Raw genomic sequence first — 18,408 nt, forward strand, 5'->3', positions numbered from 1 at the left:
TTTCAAGTGGTAATTTGATTAAGTATAAGTTCAATAAATGAATAAATAAACACTTGATGGACTTGTTGCCCCCTCTCCCATTCCCACGGGTCATTCCCTACGAAAATTGCAAGGGTTAACAAAAACAAGTTTATAACCAATAGAATATATGAGATTATGAAACATGTTCGGATCAACTTACAGACATGGATTTATTTTTTAAGTCTTTAACCAGATTCCAGTAGAATGCAGTTTTCCTACCTTATTTAACAAATGCAGCAGAGCTTCCCGCATACAATCATGCCTCATATAAAAACTAATGATTGCTAGATTGGTGCCATAATTGTGCAAATAGAAAAGGCATTCTTGATAATAGCTGTTGTGTTGCATCTTCCCCTCTGGCGTCATCTCCAGAGAGAGGCTTCGTGTCCTCAGCGTTGCTTCCAGTTCTCTCAGCGTGGCCAAATAGTCATCGTCCTGCTATTAAGCGAGAGAATCAGAAGTCACAGGTTGAACTCAGAATATGTATTGACAGAAAACTGAAAAGCATTTTCCTCCTTGAGGAAATGGGCCAAGTACCTCACAACTGCTATGAAAAAAAAAAAAAAACCCCCAGAGATCTGAAACTCTTTGTGAAGCAGAGCAGAAACTTCACGAGAAAAAGTGGTAGGAAGTAACTTCCTCATTCCCAAATCTCTCTGAATGGGAGATTTCTAATTATTTTTCTCTTAGGCAGGAAATCTGTCATATTTTGACAAACTGGCAGGTTTTAGTAATCAGCCATGTCTTGTTTTTATATTCAACTGCACATTTTTACTGTAATTAACAACTGATTAATCTGCTATACAGCTAATTAAAGCAAACATCCCAAGACAATGTATTAAATTTATATCACAGCCTTCCACAAATAGCTCATAGAAACCACACAGAAACACAGTTGTTGTCTTGCCTTTTGTCTTAACAACCCAGTGAAGGCTGGATATTCAATGCTGCCCCTATCCCCTCAACAGGAATACAGCCTTACCACTGAAAGAATGGGTTTCACTGTGGTTTCTAAATACTGAAGTACTTCCTGGACCAGACGGGAACCCAGACTGAGCTGATTCAAGTCAAGAGGTGATTTTAAGCATCGACTGAACTTTTCTTTGGCAGCAGTCAGATTTCCAGCTTTAAGGCAAGCCATGCCCCACGCATGCCATGCTCCACCTGGGTCCAGGCCAGTCTTGGTAGAAACCTAAAAACCAGGTTACCCCAAAGAAGACAGAAAATATTTTTTTATTTTTACTATGGTTAAGTTTTTTAAAAAAAAATATACAGACCAAGACAACTATAATAGCATTTCATAAGCACTGTCCATATATATCAGAAGTTTATACTTTTATGGATAGAACAAAAACCTACTGATCATCATTAGAGGCACCCTTTGCCTAATAAAGGTTAGAAATGTACAATTTTCTGTAAAAAGAAAAAAAAATCACACTGAGAATTTCTGTTCAGAATATAAGATTTTCTTCTCACCCAAGAAGCATTTGTTTTATTGAAACTCGGATGTCAGAATACCCTTTTCATTAAAAAAAAGGAACTTTTTCAAGAGCATTAGGGCTAAGTCACAATTTATAGGAAAAGGACTGTAGCTTAGAGGCTGAGCACATAGTAAAATCCCAGAGTTCAAATGTTGGCATGTTAAGGTAGAGGCAAGACAGCGTTCTGCAACAAGCTCCAATTTTTTTTTGCCAATTAGTAAAAAAAAATACAAATTAGATGAACCACTAGTAAGATAAGAAATACAATTAATCATGACTGTCTACATTATTAACTGTGGAAATCATATCACAGCCTTCTCCAGTCAGAATTAAGAGGACCCCAGATTGGGAAAGGCTAGCCTAGAAAGTTAACTACCACTGGGACTGTAAAGTTTTCAACTACTCAATTAAGTGAGTATAAATGATTATAAAGGAAGCTGATTAATAAATTATACCTGAATAGGAATAGCATGGTATCAGAAATTCAATCTTACACAGCCTTTTCAAATATTGAGGAGGTATTGGATAATTTACAGTTTAAGATACATAGTTCACTCTTAGCAGAAAAGTGATATCTAATACACTTTACAATTTATAATGGGACAATAAATGTCTTAAAGAACTTACAGACCCAATTATTCAAAATAATATTTGATCAGTTAGTTGTACTGTATTAATCTATTTATTACTTTGTAGTAATAATTAGTTTTTGTTAATCTCTAGAATCAAAACCAACAAATATTTCCAAGGCTGAAAACTTAATTCAAAATCCTTGATAGGAAAGAGAATGAAGATAAAACTCTTTTCCATAGAGATGCCTTTCCACTAAAGATAGAAGTATGTTAAGGAATCCATAGTCCAGTGGTTCTCAACCTTTTTAATGCCGCGACCCCAACCGGTCATAAGTCGAGGACTAAACCGGTCGTAAGTCGAGGACTAAACCGGTCGTAAGTCGAGGACTACCCAACCGGTTGTAAGTCGAGGACTTTCCCTGCCCGGGAGCGCCGCGCATGTGTGGTTCCGCCCCCTGCGCCGGCCGAGGCGTGGCTGGCAAGCGGCAGAGACGGAGCAGGCCGACCACCAGCTGGCCCAGCCCAAGGGAGGTAAGGCACCTGCCGGAAAAGGGGGGAAAAAATGGCGGACAAAAAAAATGGCGGACAGCCTTGCTTGGCGACCCCCGTGAAATGGTCGATCGACCCCAAATGGGGTCCCGACCCACAGGTTGAGAACCACTGCCATAGTCTATGCTTCACAATTACATCATTCCAACAGTGTTACCTCTACAGACAGTTGATAGTATTCTGCTTGCAAAAGTTGATTTCTTAGCCTACTAACTGCTGCAGGCTCTAATATCTGATCCAGAGATGGAACATGATGATAAGCAGCAGCTACTAAAATGTTCAACACATCCACCTTGCTGAGGTAACTGGTGTGGGAAGAAAAAAGGGAAACAAATGAAAGGCATTTGATTCATTTCACTCAGTTTAGTTTTTGAAAGTTTCAATTGTACTTTAATTTCAAAAGGAAACTTGTAACTCAAAAGAGGCAAAGGTTATGCCATTTTTTCTTTCTCAGGCTATCTCCTGAAAACAGCTCACAGTTTATCCAAAATAGCACACAATTAGGGCCTCACATCATGATTTTATTCTTGTGAGAAGAAATCCCAGGTGTAACATTTTTTTTTTCATATTGGCTAATTTTGAGGCAATATTTTTCCAAAGAGGTAGCTATCTTTGTTTGTTTTTGGAAAGAAAACTAAATCTTCAGATTTCTTCTTAAGACTAAATATAACAGGCTCCATTTTATTAGATGCATAGATGGTTCAGTTCTGTAGCGGTTCAACATAAATATGCGCTAAAATCAAAAGCCCGGGACAGATAATAGCAACTAAATTGGCTGAAAGTGAGCAAGTCAGTGTATTGTTTCGATCTTTCTTCAAAAGTTTGCACAAATATATTCTGTCACATGGCAAAGCAGGTTTGGACATTTTTAAAATATATAAGTCATAAACTCTGCACACAACCCTTTAAATATAATAAACAGCATAAAACATACAAGGGCATTATTTGTGAGACTGCTTGTGATTTGTTTTGCAAAAAATCTACAAAAAGGTTAATTAGCAACACATCATTACAATGAAAAGATTTTTCAAAAGGCCTACTGAAATCTTACCTATCACAAAGAGCTAACTCCTGGTTCCTCCCAGCTTTTACAAACATCATTTTGGCACTGAAAAGCAACTGTTTCATGATATCTATGAGGAGACCAGCATCCACTTCAGGGTTTGCCAGGCTTCGAGACAATTTGCAGCAATAGTCTATCAACTGCTGACCACAGGAAATGCTGTCAGAATGCAGTTTGAAGATGGCAATACACAAGGATGCACTAGGAGCCTGAATATTAGAACAGGGAAAGAAATAAAGAAAAAAGTGTGACTCTCTCTGCTTCTGGATGGAGCCAAAAGAGCTCCATATAGATTAGGGCAGTGATGGTGAACCTTTTAGAGACTGAGTGCCCAAACTGCAGCCCAAAACCCACTTATGTATTGTCGGATGCCGGGTGGGTAGGTGTGGCCCATTGGGTGGGCATGGCCCATTGGGTGGGCGTGGCTGCGGTGGTAACGGCAGACTGGGTGGGACTAAAAAGTTCAATTAATCAATTCCAACTGCGAGATTTTTTTTCCCCGCGAGAAGTTGAAATTGATTGATTGAACCTTTTTTTTTTTTTGCACACGGTGGCGGAGGCCCAAAGCGAAAAGGTTTTATAAAACCCAGCTGAAGGCCTAGGACTGGGGCGATGGTGTGCGTGCCCACAGAGAGGGCTCCGCGTGCCACCTGTGGCACACGTGCCATAGGTTCGCCACCACGGGATTAGGGAGAACAAGTCATGAGACAAAGCCCAACACAGTAACAGAATATTCTCTACTTTAAAAGGCAAGGAAGTAATCATTTTTCACTCTAGTTTCAGAGAGATGGGCCTCTTTGTCTATTGTCTCTCATCCATCCATCCATCCATCCATCTAGTTTACTCCCACCTCAGTCCAGATGGACCTTAAGACACTTTACAAAAAATAAAACATAACAAACCAATAATCAACAATATTCAACTGTTCTGCAATGCAATAATCTAGAGATCTGGCAAATCCATTGTCCACTCCTTGAAAATTATCGTTTCAGTAATTTCCTAAAACCTCAGTAATGTCCCTTGTTCTTTTTCCACCTGTCACAGGAAAAGCAATTTAGGAAAACTTACTTACCTGTTCATAAAAGAATTCACCGCGCACCATTTTATTGTCTTCTTCCATCAAAGAAAGCTGCCATTCAAATTCTGTTGGCTTTGGTATTTGTACCACTGCAGAGTAATCTGGGCATTCATTATCAGAAGATACAACTGCTATGAACAGCAAGAAAAAACACCCTTTAAGATGAGCTCAGGTTAAGAAACCACATTCCACAAGAGCTCAGGAATCTGGAGGAAGAATACACCTTGATAGGTGCGTTTTAAGGTGTTAGTTACCACCTTTAAAACGCTCCATGGCATTGGACCTGGTTACCTCCGAGACCGCCTTCTGCCACAGATTTCCTCCCACAGACCGGTACGCTCCCACAGAGTGGGTCTCCTCAGGGTGCCGTCGGCCAAACAATGTCGGCTGGCGACCCCCAGGGGAAGGGCCTTCTCTGTGGGTGCCCCNAATAAATAAATAAATAAATAAATAGGAAAGTAACTTGGCATACAGTCTTTCTTTCCTTAAACATTAAACTTTTATATTTTTTCTCCTATTGCAATGGGCATATTTTCTTATTGCATATTTCAAAAACTCCCCCAATCCCCCGACATACTCTGCCTTTAAAAAAATCTGACTTTGACATCAGCACTGTAATTTTCATGTTATTCCAGGAATAAAACACTAAAAGGGACAGGATGGCTAAATTCCTAGCAGTTTTTTTTTACTTCATTACTGACTTCACTGATCAAGTGACAAAAATGCTATCTATTTCTATTTCTCTTGAGTTTATTCTGATGATATTTTCTTGCACTATTTTGTTACTAGCAGCCTTGTTATTACAGCATTTATTTGGTTAGTGGTCTCTGTATAAAAAGTATTTTTAGACTAAGGGGGGGATCTTTAACCAAGTGTAAAGAATCATAACCAATTAACCAGTGGAACAACCTGCCTCCAGAAGTGGTGAATGCGCCAACACTGGAAGTTTTTAAGAAGAAACTAGACAGCCATTTGTCCGAAACGGTATAGGGTTTCCTGCCTGAGCAGGGGGTTGGACTAGATGACCTCCAAGGTCCCTTCCAACTTTATCATCATCATCATCATCGTCGTTGTCGTTATTATTATTATTATTATTATTATTATTATTATTATTATTATTATTATTATTATTATTATTACTACTATATCTCAGCTTTCTGACCTTGAAATATTTTTAGGAGGCAACTAGTTTAATTTATATTTTCATCCATTTTATTAGTCCTGCAGCAACATAGACTAGGTTTACAATTCTATTACAATGGGGTTGTTAAAATGCAACAAGGTTTTTCTTGCATCTTTTTTTTTGTTACCTATGGGCATGTACCAGAGAGAGCTGTAGGATTATGAACATGTCCTTATTATGTGTTCTCACCTTCTTGATTCTGATCCTCTTCATTGGAACTATTAAAAAGAAAAGAAAGATGCTTCACATCCATGCTAATAAGTTTGGAAAACTTATAAAATTTGAATACCGCAATCAGTAGCTAATGAAATTAAATCATGTTTTCTTACATATTGATTCCTTCGCTAAAAAAACTCCTGGCAATTAAGACTATACAAAGCCCATGAACACAGCAGCTCTCCTGGAAGCATCATAGCAATTGTTTGAAGATTAGCCTCTAGTTCAGTGGCACCAGGGACCAGTTCCATGGAGAGAGGTTTTTCCACGGACCGGAGCGAGCATGGTTTCATATGCTGCTTGCATGCCACAGATAGGGCTTTGCTTATTTGCACAGCCCAGTTTCTGGCATGTTGCAGCCCAGTGCGGGTCCACAGACTGGGGGTTGGGGACCCCTGCTCTAGCTGTATGCACAATCACTAGAGCAGGGGTGTCAAACTGCCAGCCCGCGGGCCAGATGCATCATAGTGAAACCGCACCCACCCCATTGCCAGCAATGGCAAAAAAGTCATATGTCGTGACACGTCAAGTGACGTTGCGAGTTTGACACCCCTGCACTAGAGAAACCAAATACATGTACCTCTTTTAATTGTTTGCATTGTCCTATTAATAGTTTCTTCTTAAGTAGAAGGGGAAATGTCTGCAGGTTGTTAACATCAACTAATTAATTTCACACTATAATTCAATTTGCCTCAAGCTGAAGAATGACAGTATAGATGTTTAAGAGCATATTTGTACTGTCACTTTTTATTTTACATCAGAAGGGGAGAGTACTGTAATATTTTTAGCATTGTTTTATGAATTAATCTTGTTGATTTGTAGTTTTATGTCCATTCAGATTGTCTCAGAAAAGGCAAGACAAGATTTGTACATAAATAAATGTATTTTGGGAAGAAGAGATCTCTTTTCATGATTCTAACATTCTATCAGTGGACTCATAAAAAAGCCTCTAACATGTTCATTCTTCTTCTTTGCCAAGCTCTTAAACAATGCCCATTTTATTCATGAACTAGCAGAACCAATATTCACAAACCAAACCAAAAAAAACAAAAAAAAAGGAAAAATGTGAAGAAGTATGTTCCTGCACAAAATGTAGCCATTTAAAAAATAACAAAAAACCTAATTTTTATAGACAACAATAAAAACAATATACAGTTTTTCCCCCAAACCCGGTGCCTTATAAACTAAAGTCTGCAGAATCCCTTGTCACTAGAGTCATCAGGAATTAAGGAATCTGCTATAAAACCGGTTCTCACACTGAGAACTATTTTTTCAAAGAACAGAAAGATGTGAAAAAATTCTTTACACACATTTCTGAGTCATGGGATGTAGTTGTTGAATAATCCTTGTTGAAATAACTGTAGCACTGATCACACACACGAGCTGAGTTTTCCTTACAAGCTTCCACAACCATTCTATTGGTAGAACAGGAACTGCACACCAGTCGCCCACAACGTCTGCAGTGATGCCTCCTATTAAACTGAGACATAAAAGAAGACATTTGAATGAGCAACAGCATTCCTGCAGTTACTGTTTAATCCATATAAGAAATCTAATCTTGGGATCTTTTGCAAGCAGTGATCATTTTGACTGAAAAAGTACTATATAAAGTTCTCCAAAGACATTAGATAAATACTTATTCAATATACTTATTTTGTTATACATTCACGTCCAGTTCTGAAATTCAATTACCATTGTAAAGCGTTCTGTTTTGCAAACCATGCATGTGACTTCAGTGTCATCTGGGATCCACTGCTGTTTTGGTGGGGGCTTCTCTGGTGGCACAAAGTCCTGCGCAGAGGCAGCTTGCTGGAGACTTTTCTCTCTTGGGCTGGAAGCATGCGCTGTATCTAAAAGATACAGAAGAGGCAAACGAAAGCCAGTGTAAAATTGAATTGCTGCTATCATAAAGACCAGATAATGCATTGGATGTTCTATTACAGACGACATTGTCCTTAAAAAAATCTGTGCCCCATCACCAACGGAAAGAAGGCTCAGATCTCCAATCATATAAGATTGTCTTGCAGACAATATATACCAATATACGCTCCATCAGCATAGCATTTATATTTATTTGAATGGAAGAGTAGGTTTTCCTCCAAATCAATCTTACAAATGTTTAAAAAAAATCACAGGAAATGTGACAATAGAAGCAAACTACTTGTTCCTCCCTAAACATTCCTTTTTGCAGAGTTAAGGGGCAATTTGATTTGATTCATCTAGTTTTTAAGAAAAGGAAATGTACGTTTGCATATACATAGGAAATTGGCATATTGGAAAACTTTTCTCTTTGTCAGCAACAAAATTTGCGAAACTGTAATATTAACTTATCAAGGTTTTGCTTGGAAACAACCCAACTGATAACTGGAGAATTACATGTTAACACTTAAGTGAAAAGTACAGGCTTCCCAGAAAAACAAATATGTTTTTGTTTTGTTATCTACTGTCCGGAAAATTAAGAAATTTACAAAGAGTTAAAAATTGTTCCAGATCAGTTAAAAGCTACTGAGATACATCATGAAAAAAAATGTACTTTAACCCATTGGTGGATTCTCCACTCGTCATACTGGAGAAATAATGTTTTTACAAAAATCTGAACATCACCGCTTTTACCCTCAGATGGAGGCCTCAAAATCCTTCATAGGAAAATTGATAAGAAATAACATTAACAGTTGTGTTATTATTACATTGCTGTTGCTTTATTGAATTTAAATACTTGCTGACTCCAGATCAATTCTGGGTGGCTCACAACATAGTAAGGTAAGATAACCATGCAGTAAAATGCAGAGAATAGAAAACAAGCTAGTGAACTCAATCAACATCGAAAAGAAATACAAACATATCCACCAAGTCGCTCTAAATATCTTAATCCAAGGCCTGAGAGAACAGCCAGGTCCTTAAGGACTTGGGATTACAGCACCAGATTGTATAAATAGCTATATTTTTTTCCTCTACAGCCCTAAAAGCAAATAGGAAAAGAAAAAGAAAAAGAAAAGAGAAAGAAAAGAGTTTGGGTGTTAAATCTTTCTCTCACCAGGAGAACTAGCTGGAAAATGCTCTGTTGACTCTGACTTAGATAAGGTATCAGATTCAGATCCCTGACACAAGCTCTCTCGAATCAGAGTAAGAGAATCTAAGACAAAAAGAAAATGCTGTTAAGAAATTAAGCAATTTATATTTATCTGCAAAGATTAGGTAAACTGATTCAAGAAACAATTGCTCAAACTTGTTCAAAAGCTCATGTGACAGAAGTGACAAAAGATTTTGTACAGATTGCAGATAAATAAGATAAAATAACCTTGTCACTTTTTTCTGTGAACACATGGATACACATTAAAAAATGAAATTCTGATACCCGCTCTCAGAAGAAAATATATAACCATACACATACACATACATGCACACACACGTGCATACGTATGCATACCCGCCCTGAGTCCGCAAGGAGAAGGGCGGGATATAAATTCAAATAATAAATAAATAAATAATAAATAAATAAATAAATAAATAATCAAATCTATGGTTTAGATCTGTCTCCAAGTAGTAAAAAGAAGATTGATGTGTAGGGATTTCTATATACTTTTTAATGCATTGTTGCCTAAACATTCTTTAGTTTCAATTTATTTCTTTTGGTTTTATAAATGCAGGCTGTGCTATATAAGAAGCAATAACAGTAGTGACTTCTGTTGCAATAAAGTTAGCTGTTTCAAAGAACATGAGATAGAATAAGTATTAGTTTCTATCTCAGGTCCCAGCACCTGAGATAATTTTCTCAATTTTCAGAGTAGTTCAACTCCCATGGTTCACGTGCCTACTCAACTATTGTTGAGAGCTTTGTGTGATAAAGCCTGTTCTGCAAGGTTTTAAGATTGAGTAAAGTGGCTCTATGACAGTTAAGGAGCACGTAAGCCAATTGTTTTCCCATACTAGTCACATTTTGAGGATTTTTATCTTTAGGATTAAAGTGGGAAAAATAATCTGGGTGAAGAGAAAAGTCTGACTTATTTAACTTTCTGCAATACAAAGCAGAAAACAGCAATACTAATGAAATAGAAAACTTGGAAAAAAATGAACCATGAGTATAGAAAAAACACAAATGTGGTACTCTCTGTTTACTCTCTATATATTAACAATTCTGAAAATAGACTGAAAAGCTGTCTGTGGTTTTCCAGTGGTGCCATAAAGACTTGGTTTTTCACCATCACCTGATCTCTTCTCTTTTAGAGAAAATGGAAAGTCAAGAGCTTTTCCAGCATAGTTGGAGAGCAATGTGTCGATGTCTTCTGTGCTGAAGCCTATCTTCTGACCAACCAAGAGCTGGTGCAACATCTGCACAGCCACAGCTGCCCAATCCACTTTCATGTTCATCAATAGCTGTTCCAGCATGAGCAGGGGCTTGCAGGAGAGGTGGGAATAGTTAGATCGGGAAGGCTCAGGAAGAGTCAGCAATACCTTGAAAAAGGAGACAAAGTAATACAGCATCTTGACCTACTGAGAAAAGAACTTGCAACTCAAGAGTAAAGAACAATAGTTGTGCAGCAAGTTCTTGAAATTGTTCTCTGCTACTTACCTTGGATCCCACGTAAAGAGCTTGAATTTCATTCTGGCGCATAACTGTCAGGTGTTGGTTGAAGTATGTTGTGAGATAATCCGCAAGAAAATGAGAAGCTGCTAAGCTAGGATATGTATCAAGACACCGTTCACTTATGACAAACTGAATGTCTGGATCATCTATCCTTTGCAAGAGCTACAAAAAATATACACACATATACACGTGAAATAGATTTTAATGGACCATATCAACACAATATATTGTGCTGCCTAGACAGATCTACCGTATCCCTTTCTAAGACAAACACTTTTCAAAGTCTTACACAGTTTGGGCAATAATTTCTGCCTTAATCAGTTTCCTCCACCATGTCACAATTACTTGAAGAAAATTCTTTCACCCTCCTGCATACATACAATGACTAGTTTGTTAGAGTTATGCTGCAAAATCAAAATACTTAATACACATTCAAATAGCTTCTTTGTAAAATAACAATGTATATACAAAGAAAGTCTAGCAAAATTGATTCATACACACACACAAATAGGTTATGGACTAAAACATATCTTCATCTATTACTACTTAATTGAGACCACAATTCTCTCTAAGGACACATGCCAAAATAAGCATAGTAAAACTAAGGATAGTTATTGCCAATAACTGTTATGACTGGTCATCAAGCATATTTCATAGCCCCAAGTCTTGCATTTCCCTCTGCTTGTAGCATTACAAGTTCATAATCACTGTCACAAACTTTTGTCTCACAGGTTCATCGCTCTGAAAATTAGCTCAATATTTTGCCTTCCTAATGAAATATTTACAAATTGCTCAACATCTTAGGGCAGCACAGCAGCAACCTCATCCTGCTTCATATCCAAAGTCAACATTTTGGCCTTTGAAGAAAAAAACAAAGCAGCACCCAATCTTAGAAGCAGACGTCCTTTTTTGGCACAAAAGGAAGAATCCTGGAATACCTGAGAGACCAGTTACCTGGAGAGCTTTTTCCATATCTCCCATTTCCAACAAATGAAGGAGGTGCTCCTGGTGAAGGCTGATCAAATGATCCCTTGGGACAGAATATAAGCGGCCCCATTCTTCACATAATTCATAATCCTGCAATAAAAATAAAGAGCACTTAAAGACTGTAATTTGAAAAGGGTAAAACCAAAAGTATTTGGCAAGGCTATCCATTCATTCTGCAGATGGCCTTCCCCTGGCTGCTATCCTTCAGTTGTACCTGATGGGACTTCCTATTCCCAGACAGCAGGTAGACCAGCGGTTCTCAACCTATGGGTCGCGACCCCATTTGGGGTCGATCGACCATTTCACGGGGGTCGCCAAGCAAGGCTGTCCGCCATTTTTTCCTTTTCCGGCGGGTGCCTTACCTCTCTTGGGCTGGGCCAGCTGGTGGTCGGCCTGCTCCGTCTCTGCCGCTTGCCAGCTACTCCTCGGCCGGCGCAGGGGGCGGAACCACGCATGCGCGGCGCTCCTGGGCAGGGAAAGTCCTCGACTTACGACCAGTTGGGTAATCCTTGACTTACGACCGGTTTAGTCCTCGACTTACGACCGGTTGGGGGTCGCAGCATTAAAAAGGTTGAGAACCACTGATGTAGACCGACATAACTGGATTTAGAATGATGTTATTTCTCTAACTGTTAAGGTCAGACTCTCTACTCCTGGCAAATGCCTAGATCAGTCCCTTCAGTTTGCTTGCCAAGTTTTCTTGAAAATGGTTTGCCACTATTTTCTTCTCAAGGCTGAGAGAGGCATGACTGGCCTAAAATCACCCAGCTGGCTTTGTGCCCAAGGTAGGGCTAGAATTTATGGCCTCCCACTTTCTAGCCTAGTGCATTTAACCACTACCTTAAACTACTTCCTTAGTTCTTTTCTGCAACAGAATTGTTATATGGGCTAAAGAGAAAGCTCTGCCTTTTGCCTTTTTAGAAATAGTTGACCACAGTAAAGAAAGGGATGCTGAAATAAATGGAATTATTTCCGGACAGAGAATACACGAGAACAAGCCTCTAAGAGAAAAGTACTTAACACGGCTGCAAATGTCCTACCTTTGCTTCTAAAATCATTGCCACAATGGCCTGGGGATCTTCTGTACAGGTCCTCTTCAGAGCTTGCCAGTCGTGCCAGATGTGGACAGTCTGTAGTCTAAGAATCTGATAATTCAAATCAAGTAGAACTGAACAAGCCCTGTTATAAAAATTATTCTGCAAGGCTGGCGAGTACCTGGATTTCTTTATTAGTTAAGTTAGTCTCTCCTTACAGCTTCTTCCAAGTTCTGTTACCTCCAGAGCTGTCAGGCTCAAGAGATAAGGAGCCTCTGGTCTCTCCTTTTCAATGCAAATAACCTTTCCATTCCTTCAATGCAATTAACCCTTCACTCTCCCTAGTCAGGTGACCAGCTTCCTCTTCCCATCAGTAGGTTTATCGCACGCAGTTTGGGAAACAGAGAGTACCCCTCATTCCATTCATACTTATATGAATTCACAGATCTCAGGCCTCACGATCTATTGCCTTAGCACTGCATCCTGGCTCCAGATGCAGGGGGGAGCCTAGTAGTATGAACTTGAGTGCTAAAGAACCCACAGTTACAGACATCTTATGATGAAGTGCCTCTCCTGCCACTATCTGTTATGGCTGATCCGAATGAGAGTTCCCCTGTGTGAATATGCTGCTCCTATTGCTTAATAAAGTTTTATATGTTGCTGCAATCCTGGCATCTTTTGTTCCTGGTGGGGAGCTATTGCCTTTCCACAAACAGGCACTTAGGCTCAATTTTTTCTTTCTTTTCAAAATGACATCTGAACAGCTGCCCCAGGAACAAGTCTAAATTAGAAATGAGCAACTTCTCATAAGCAGAAATAGTTATCACTGAATTTTTTTCTTTAGTAGTACCATCGGTGTATACTACATTTTCCATCCATACATATGTACAGTATATAAACTAAATCTGACTATAAGAATAAAGGAGACAAGAAAATGAAGACAGAACAGTGGAACTGTCCCCTGTGCCCCTCACTGAAAAAAACCTCCAACCCAGAGATCCTATCAAGTAGTAACCAAGTAATTTCCACTACCTTTAAAGCTAATATGAGAAAACAAGGAAATTGCATCTTAGGGTACTTCATCGTTCAAGAAAATAACTTCCTGAAGGACACATTAGAAGCACAACATTAGAAATATGCATTCTGGCCAATAATACATCTAAGTGTTGAAACAGTGGCTTCCAATCACTGACTTATTACAGTCAGTCACTCTTACTCAACTTAGCCAACCTCGCAGAATTGCTACTGTGGGGAAAATTGGAGGAGAGTGTTATGACACCCACCTTGAGCTCTTAAGAGAACAGGCATAAATATTCCAACACAGACCTTGTGGAGAGCGCTTGCCTAATAGGCTTTCCCTTTAATAGGAAGCAAGCAGATTGTGCAGAGAATAGCAGTAACTAAATAACATTGAAGAATTATTCTGAAGTAAATGCTAGTGGAGCTGATGCCCAGCCATCATAGTCTCTGCTTGGTCAAACCCAGTTTACTCAAGGTAACAATGTTTATTCTGTATACTGGTATAAGGAATCTCCTTGAATAACTAATATGTGTATGTTTATTCTGCCTTTTTTTCTTTTCTGGTGAAGTGTTCAGTAGCCATTGTCCTTTTTTTATGAAATCAAGGAGCAGTTTATTAACTCTCTTCAGCTTCTTGGCAATTTTACTTGAGATAGTTACTGAACAACCTCTTCTCCACAGGCTCTAGAAAGTTTATGCCCAATAAACAGAAGCAACAAAGAACAGATGCCTCAAGTATTTTCCACATTCATCTCAAAAATGGAACAAGTGCACGATGAGCAGCAGAAGAGGCAGCCAGGCATGCTTCTCAAAACCGAAGGAGCTTTGATGCGCACGCACACACACACACACACAAAATGTTATTTCCACATTCAGCAAGAGAAAGGGACAAAGGAACTCAGAGAAGTACTCTATCCCAAATGCGATCGATGCCTCCATACCTTTTGATAAACTTGAAGCTCCTTGATCTTGCCCTGCAGATCAAATCTGAGATCTTCAATTACTTCGGGGTCACAGGCACAATAAGCTAATATTTCCAGACAAGCCTCCAGAGGCCATCTATCTAGACACCGAAGGGCCAGTCTGCTCCTCAGCACTGCATCTCTCACTGGAAACAGGTATTGCCACCCATCCTCATCTGAAAAGGAGGCATTTTTCAAAGACAGAGAAGTAGACTCAGGGCATTTTAGCAATGAAGGATAAATCTTGTAATGAATAACCTAGAACAGGGGTAGGCAACCTTGGCTCTTTTATGACTCGTGGACTTCAACTCCCAGAATTCCTGAGCCAGCCGTGCTGGCTCAGGAATTCTGGGAGTTGAAGTCCACGAGTCATAAAAGAGCCAAGGTTGCCTACCCCTGACCTAGAACTAGGAAAGTGGTAACAATTATTAGGAACGCAGAAAACTTTCTTACACAAACCACTTGCTCATGCGTTTAGTTTTGGATGCAGGAACTAACATCTCTATTCCTAAAGGTTTCTTTCCTAATTCTATCTGAAAAAGCCAGAGACTTCACATGGGTCCCCAATGCAAAATATACGATCAATTCTAGCTTCTCCCTTCATTAACAGCGGTATGCCTCTCTCTCATTATAAAACAGAAATAATGGAAGGAATGAAGGCGAATATATGTGTCCCAGGATAATGTTGCAGGATCCAACATACTCTGCTTGAGAGAAGTTCCCTGAGGATGGGAGCTCCAGCACAAGTCCAAAAGCTTGGAAGACAAAACCTCTGGTCCTGGTGACCGTTCCAGATTGGATCCTGCATAATTGAAGTGATTTATTTTCATTTCTCCTTTTATCCTCTCCTCTCCACCTCAATCAGACCACCTTTTGTGGACTGCTAGAAGACCCAGCATGAGCCCGTTGCTAGATACTGTGGCTTAAAGCATTTTCCCTCAAAAGCTAGAAGCTTACATCACTCATCTGCAACTTCATATCCAAAACACCATCTGTCTAAAGAAAGAGTATAGATTTTTTTACCCTCAGCTGTGGCACAGCTCAATACAGCATCCCGTACGGTGACTAGCTCCTGCATATCCTGGCTGTAGAAATCCAAGATTTTGAGGGCCCTGGGCCAATCCCTTGCTGTGAGAGCTTGTTCAAAGGTCTCCATTAACACTTCAACAGCTAGGGAGGAGTGCAATCCCAGGAAAAGCAATGAGATGTAAGACTTGCCACAAAGCTCACTAGCCAATCCGATTCCTTCATCCTGAGGCTCCTGTAGAGGCTCGAACATAGCAAGAAGAAAACTTTCTAGAAAGGGGAACTCCTTTAACAATATTTCACATTCTTTGGAAATCTGGTCCATAGACAAGGGTGCTTCCCTTTTTCCTCGGAACTCAATCCACGATAAGCTCTGTTTGGGTGGCTTTTGCACTTTTAAGGCAGTAAGACAAGCCATGGTAGCTAAGAGTTTTGACTGAGATTTTAGAAAATTGAGGGTGGACGCAGTGAGTGAATGCTGATTAAGATCAGACAGTGAAGAGATGGGATTATTGGAAGTGTTCTCAGACTCCATGGCTGGATTATGCACTGGAACCTCAATATCTGGCAGACAATGATATGCGTACAAATGCGCTAGGCTACTGATGTTTGTCAAAAGGGATCTAGTCTGGTTGCTTTGCATGTTGGTGTAGAGAGGCAATGCCTTACAGCAACACTTGATGATCACTTGCTGCACATTTAAGTTCAGTTCTTCTTTAGCTAGCAGCGAAGACAACCTGCAGGTTTGAGAACACATAAAAATAAATTTGGCCTTATATTATGCATTATCTCCCACATCACACAAAAGGAAAAATTGTTATGGATGAGTATACGTCACCAAATGCACACCAAACATCCTCAAATAAATGTACCCATTAAGCATCTAAACACATAATGATTGAATAAACATGGGGGATGGTGGTTGAGCTGTCTGTGATTAATCATAATTTAACTGGAACATCAGGATCTCTCTGAATTTTGCCATACATTTCTTTATTTTACTTCAAACATATTTTTTTCGATTTTTAAAAAACAGGATTTCTTAAAAAAACACACACACATTAAACTTCAAAGAGATAATCCACAACTAAATAGGTTTTAAGAAACAAAAAGGACATATTTATCATCTTGTTTTAGGTGGAGAAAAAATTATATATTGAAAAATTTCACATACAATTAATTAATTGCCATACATCTAAGAGCCTAGAACAGATTCAGTGCTGATTTATATAGAAATTATAGAACATAATATGTGTGCGGAATAACCCGAGTTTAACATTGCCCATGTTAATAATAAGTATTTCTATATGGAAGACTGACAGATCAGAGAGTGGATCATGCAAAAATGCATCTCTTTATAACGGTTGTTTTCACCATGTCAGAAAGATTGTTTCAGAAGATTTTGTGCTGTAAATAACATATGTTAATTATGAAGCTCATTTGACATTCTCTGCTATAATCCCTAATTTTCCTAGTATACAAAAATAGACTTTGAAAAATATTTTATCTTTTATCATAGCATCTAACATTACCTCCAAATAACATACAGTACTGACTTCAGTCTCAGTTCTACATTTGAGGATTATATACTAGGGCATGTATAAATTACTTGTTCAGATCCCATACAGGAAAACCACATTAATATTTAGAACAGTTGAAACAAAATTACAGGTAGTCCTCGACTTATGACCACAAATTGGGATCGGAACGTCAGTCATTAACTGAATTGCACCCAATTCTACAACTCTTTTGCCACTTTAACAGTTGTTAAGTGAATCATGTGGCTATTATGTGAATCCAGCTTTTCCGTTCCTTTTGCTTGTCAGAGGCCCCCTGGGAAGATCATAAATGGAGATCATGTGACCACGGGATGCTGCAACTGTTATAAAGACAAGTCAGTTGCCAGGCACTTGAATTTTGATCATGTGGCAGCAGGAATGCTGCAATGGTTGTAAGTGCAAGGCCCAATCATAAATCACTTTTTGGGGGCACTGTCATAACTTCAAACGGTCATTAAATCAATGATCGTAAGTCAAGGACTACTTGTGCTTTACGTCAGTGGAAAACAATGTATATAAACTACTCTACTGAGATACCTGACACTGCTATTACTACAACAAAAACATGCCAAATCATTTAACAGCAATTGTATTTAGGTGATTGTGGAGTCTTTTGTAACAAAAGCTTAGTGATCTAAAGTCAACACAACACAGTACTTGTTTAACAATTGCAATTGATTCTGGTAACACGATCACTAAGTAACACGTGATTGAAAGAGAAAAAAAGAGAAAGACAAAGAAAGAGAAAGAGAGATGCTGCAAAGATTGCTGGTTGCTGCTGCCTCATTCAGATAAAGTTCTCTCATACTATGCCAGAATTAATTCCACTCCAGCGTGCAGTGTAGTCAGGTGCACAAATCTGAACATAATTGTGCATGTTGGTTGGGGAAATGATTTTTTTTACCACCATTGACTATGGTTTTATTATTGCTGCCATTTGCAAATGGCCACTTTCCAAAGCAGTTGCTAAACAAAAACTATCTGTAATATTTCCAAAGAAGCATGTTCAGCCACTGAGCACTCTCACTGCTTCAGACAGGAAGGCGGTGCAGAGAGTGGTGAGAATGGCCAA

The 18,408-nt window shown here is 39.0% G+C and overlaps 1 protein-coding gene across 1 annotated transcript in view; it reads right to left on the reverse strand.

Annotated features, from left to right (window-relative positions):
• Window positions 1-18,408, reverse strand: part of ZFYVE26 (zinc finger FYVE-type containing 26) — a 53,213-nt gene that overhangs the window by 8,893 nt on the left and 25,912 nt on the right. Inside the window, 14 exon segments of the mRNA XM_029283765.1 lie at window positions 241-459; window positions 1,004-1,213; window positions 2,781-2,928; window positions 3,675-3,895; window positions 4,759-4,892; window positions 7,472-7,643; window positions 7,856-8,013; window positions 9,198-9,296; window positions 10,369-10,615; window positions 10,734-10,910; window positions 11,703-11,825; window positions 12,776-12,880; window positions 14,731-14,927; window positions 15,775-16,514. Coding sequence (XP_029139598.1) covers window positions 241-459; window positions 1,004-1,213; window positions 2,781-2,928; window positions 3,675-3,895; window positions 4,759-4,892; window positions 7,472-7,643; window positions 7,856-8,013; window positions 9,198-9,296; window positions 10,369-10,615; window positions 10,734-10,910; window positions 11,703-11,825; window positions 12,776-12,880; window positions 14,731-14,927; window positions 15,775-16,514 — 2,950 coding nt within the window.

Source organism: Protobothrops mucrosquamatus, unplaced genomic scaffold, assembly GCF_001527695.2.
Source record: "Protobothrops mucrosquamatus isolate PMUCROS unplaced genomic scaffold, P.Mucros_1.0 scaffold218, whole genome shotgun sequence".
NCBI lineage: Eukaryota > Metazoa > Chordata > Lepidosauria > Squamata > Viperidae > Protobothrops > Protobothrops mucrosquamatus.